The following is a 3,456-nucleotide window of genomic DNA, read 5'->3' as shown; positions in this document are numbered from 1 at the left end:
CCCCCCATACCACCCACCCTGTACAACCCCACTCCTCATGCCTCCCAACTTCCCCACACACACACTATAAAAGAGTAAAACTCTATTTTGAGCTATTATGCAATCATCTCTCTCTCTCTCTCTCTCTCTCTCTTTCTATATATATATGTGTGTGTGTGTATATTATTTATTTATTTATGTACTCAACTAAAAATTATAAATCAAGAAAAAATAGTTTTTGAAATAAAAGTAATGTATGTTAAAAATAGATGTTTTATTTTTAGTATGTGATTATTTTGTTTATCTATAATTTGTTAAAATGATATCTTCTGAAAGATTTTGTGTGTGTGGCCCTCCAGAGCGCACCGAAACTCATTAAGTGGCCCTCCAGCCAAAATAATGGCCCATTCCTGGTCTAGGGCATGCTTGGGTGCTTTCTACTCTTATTTTGAGTTGGTAAATCTTAAAAGTCATGTAGGAATACAGTAAATGCTTTCCTGTTGTTAGTTTTCTGTATGAGGAGTGTCTTTTGTTGTAACGTGTGCTGTACACTCACAAATGGGAATGGAGATGAGGACAAGGAAGACTCCTTTCCATATACAGTCCATACTATGAAAATACGTGAGAATTCCTGCTAAAATTGTATTTGCTTCTGGTCTAGCAAAACACTTAAGCTTATATAACTTTAAGCACAGGGACACTTTTATTGATTTCCATGAGACTTCTCATTTTCTTAAAATTAAGCAAAGAATTTCAATAGGTGTTTGACTTTACGAAAGTTAATAGTCTCACTCAAGTAAACAGATCCACTCACTCCTGTGTTTAAAGTTGAACATATGCTTAAATTGTTTGTTGGACTAAATCCATCTTCCTGAAATTGACTTGAGTAGGAGTTTTTTTTTTTTCCGTCTGGGAACAAATTATATATATATATGTTTTCATTTTTTGTATTCCAAACATAGTGTCAGAGTGATTCATATGGTGGTACATTATTTTCATTTTTGATCATTGATTATTTGAAATATGTACTTTCTTTGTTAAGGAAGAATGTGTTGTCCTTCAAAATGTACTCTGTCGTCATGCTTTAAGTACTTGCCTCTCAGTCTCTATTTATGGTGCATGGTATGTATAAAGAATATATAAATCACCCTGCCCCTTTGTGTTGGATGACAGAATGACATCTTTTTCTATTACCGCCCTTAGGTTGTGTGGAGGAAACTTGGAGATGCTGCAGGCTCGTGCCCTGGAATTAGACAACATTTGTCGGGGAATCAGTATAAAGGACCAATGTAAGAGGACATGAGCATCGCCTCTCTCTGGAGATACAAAGTTTAAAATGCCAGTGACAGATAAAGAATTTATTCTCTCTACAGTAACTTCTCAGCTGACAACAGGATGTCTACATGCACTACATGTGATTGCTTCTGAAACTAGGACAGACTCTTCATAGAAGTCTTTCAGACACGAGTTGTGTGTCCCATGTATTCTGTCATTGCAGTCTATTGAATAGCTAAATGCTGCCTCTTGTAATCATGGCGCTGTCATTTATGCATACACTTTAAGAAACATTCAGATATTATAATTCCCACTTAAAACGTAACTGGGGACTCTGCAGGAGATGCACAGAGAAAATGATTTTTTTTTAGATACTTAGGGTGAACCTCCAATGAGTTTGAATGACTTTTTCCATTAGATTTACAGGAGTTTTCACCAGGCTGGAGAGACACCAATAAACTGTGCCTTCAGTCTCCACAGTTTTGAGAACATCGGTTATTTAGTAACTTGCACTTCAGTCTATAAGCTATTAGTTAATGGTGCGTAAGAAATGTTTAGCTGAGCATTTTTTCCTAGAATATTTGTATTTTGAGGTGCTAAAAGACCAGCCAGTAGTGTAGCAAAAACTACAGTACTTGTAGTAAAACACAATTTCTTTCTAAATGAAAGTGAAGATAGACTTCTTTTTCATTCACTTTGGTGCATCTTTTCTGAAGACGTATATGATGAGCACCATTTTAAATGAATGGAACACTTGGCAATCCATATGAAAGATCTCAAACCAAAACTACCATCTGAGGGTTTTTTTTTAAAGTATTTTCCAGGTGTCAGATTGCTAATTTCTTCCATTTAGGTTAGAGACATGCTGGTTTATTTAACAAGACCCATATGAATCTAAAAGATTGCACTGCATTTATTCAAAGCTTTCTTTGCCCACCATAGTATTCCTTTAGAGAAATCTTTATTATACTCAAAGCATGTCTTTCATTTTTCTGAGACTAAAAGCTCTTGTTTGGATTGCTAGAATTTTGACCAGGAGGTGCCCTAGATGTGCTAAATTTAATTTTTTTTCTACATGTATAATATTAGATTGTGTGCATTGAAATGCTATGATAGGTATTTTGTGTATATCTAAATGCAATGATAGTTTCTTATATGAATGTGCAACAGGCTTGTGACTGAATGCTGTTGCTTAACTTTTTACCATAGCTGAGCATCAAAAAATAGGAATGCAACAATTCCCAGGTTTTGGGTTTGTTCCTGATTACTAATATTTGAGCCAAAGCTGGTAGTCTCTGTTTCCTGTGGGCTTGTTACATGTTGTATTACTGGTCCGTTGATAGTGGAATGTTTCTGGGATGCTGTACAACCTTTTTTCCTATGGGCATATGTTGTAAAATTAGCTTAATGTCTTCAGAAAGTTGTTATGGATTAATTTGCAACTGTAATTTCATCTATCCTGTTGTTCTTATTTGGTGCCATTTGACATAACTACAAGGCCTCTGATCTCAGGCATAACTCCTGTTGACTCCTTTTCCTTGAGTGAAGACTGCAGAATCTGGCCTTTAATTTTGCTTCTTAAAATGCTTCTTACATACATATACACATCTATATATTTATATATATATATATATATATATATAAACCTAAGCAATGGCTTGTTATATTTCCATATTACTTTTTCTCATATAAGCAATTCTCATAGTTACACTTAAATTGTTGTATTCCTATATATGAAGAAATGTAAACCAAGTATGTGTGCCTGCAGTACCTAGCTGCAGGGGCTAATTTGAAGGACACTGGTCTTTTGACATGACACTTGTGTAAATTTTGATACTGTATTAAAACTATTTTTTTACAGTTCTGCATAATAATTGGGTATCAAGTATCTGTGTTCATCTTAGCAATGGTAATAAATGATTGAACCTTGCAGTTGTTTGCTTTCTTTTGCTGACAGTTCTTGAAATATCTGAACTTTTGTGAGAAGCAGATTCTGTTCACTGAAGAATCTGGACAAGATACTTCCTGCACAGAAGTCCTGTTGCAGTTCTGTTAGATTTTTGAATGCCATATCACCCAGGACAGCTATTGGGAGTCCTAGATGTGGAAAAAAAATCAGGCTTCTACACCAGCTTCTACACCAGTTTCATGTTTACTTATCTACTTTTATTCCTTAATTTCCGCTAATGGAAAATATACTGA

At 35.0% G+C, this 3,456-nt stretch overlaps 1 protein-coding gene across 3 annotated transcripts in view; it reads left to right on the top strand.

Moving 5' to 3' along the window:
- Positions 1-3,184, top strand: part of CCDC85A (coiled-coil domain containing 85A) — a 204,110-nt gene extending 200,926 nt beyond the window's left edge. For all 3 annotated transcript variants that reach the window (XM_019516658.1, XM_019516657.1, XM_019516656.1), the window contains one exon: positions 1,183-3,184. In XM_019516658.1, coding sequence (XP_019372203.1) covers positions 1,183-1,232 — 50 coding nt within the window. In that variant the 3' untranslated portion in view covers positions 1,233-3,184. The remainder of the gene's footprint in view (positions 1-1,182) is intronic.
- Positions 3,185-3,456: the final 272 nt, after the last annotated feature.

This window comes from Gavialis gangeticus, unplaced genomic scaffold, assembly GCF_001723915.1.
Source record: "Gavialis gangeticus isolate Ggan-Ray unplaced genomic scaffold, GavGan_comp1, whole genome shotgun sequence".
In the NCBI taxonomy this organism is placed as follows: Eukaryota; Metazoa; Chordata; order Crocodylia; family Gavialidae; genus Gavialis; species Gavialis gangeticus.
This window is presented reverse-complemented; position numbering and strand designations above follow the sequence as displayed.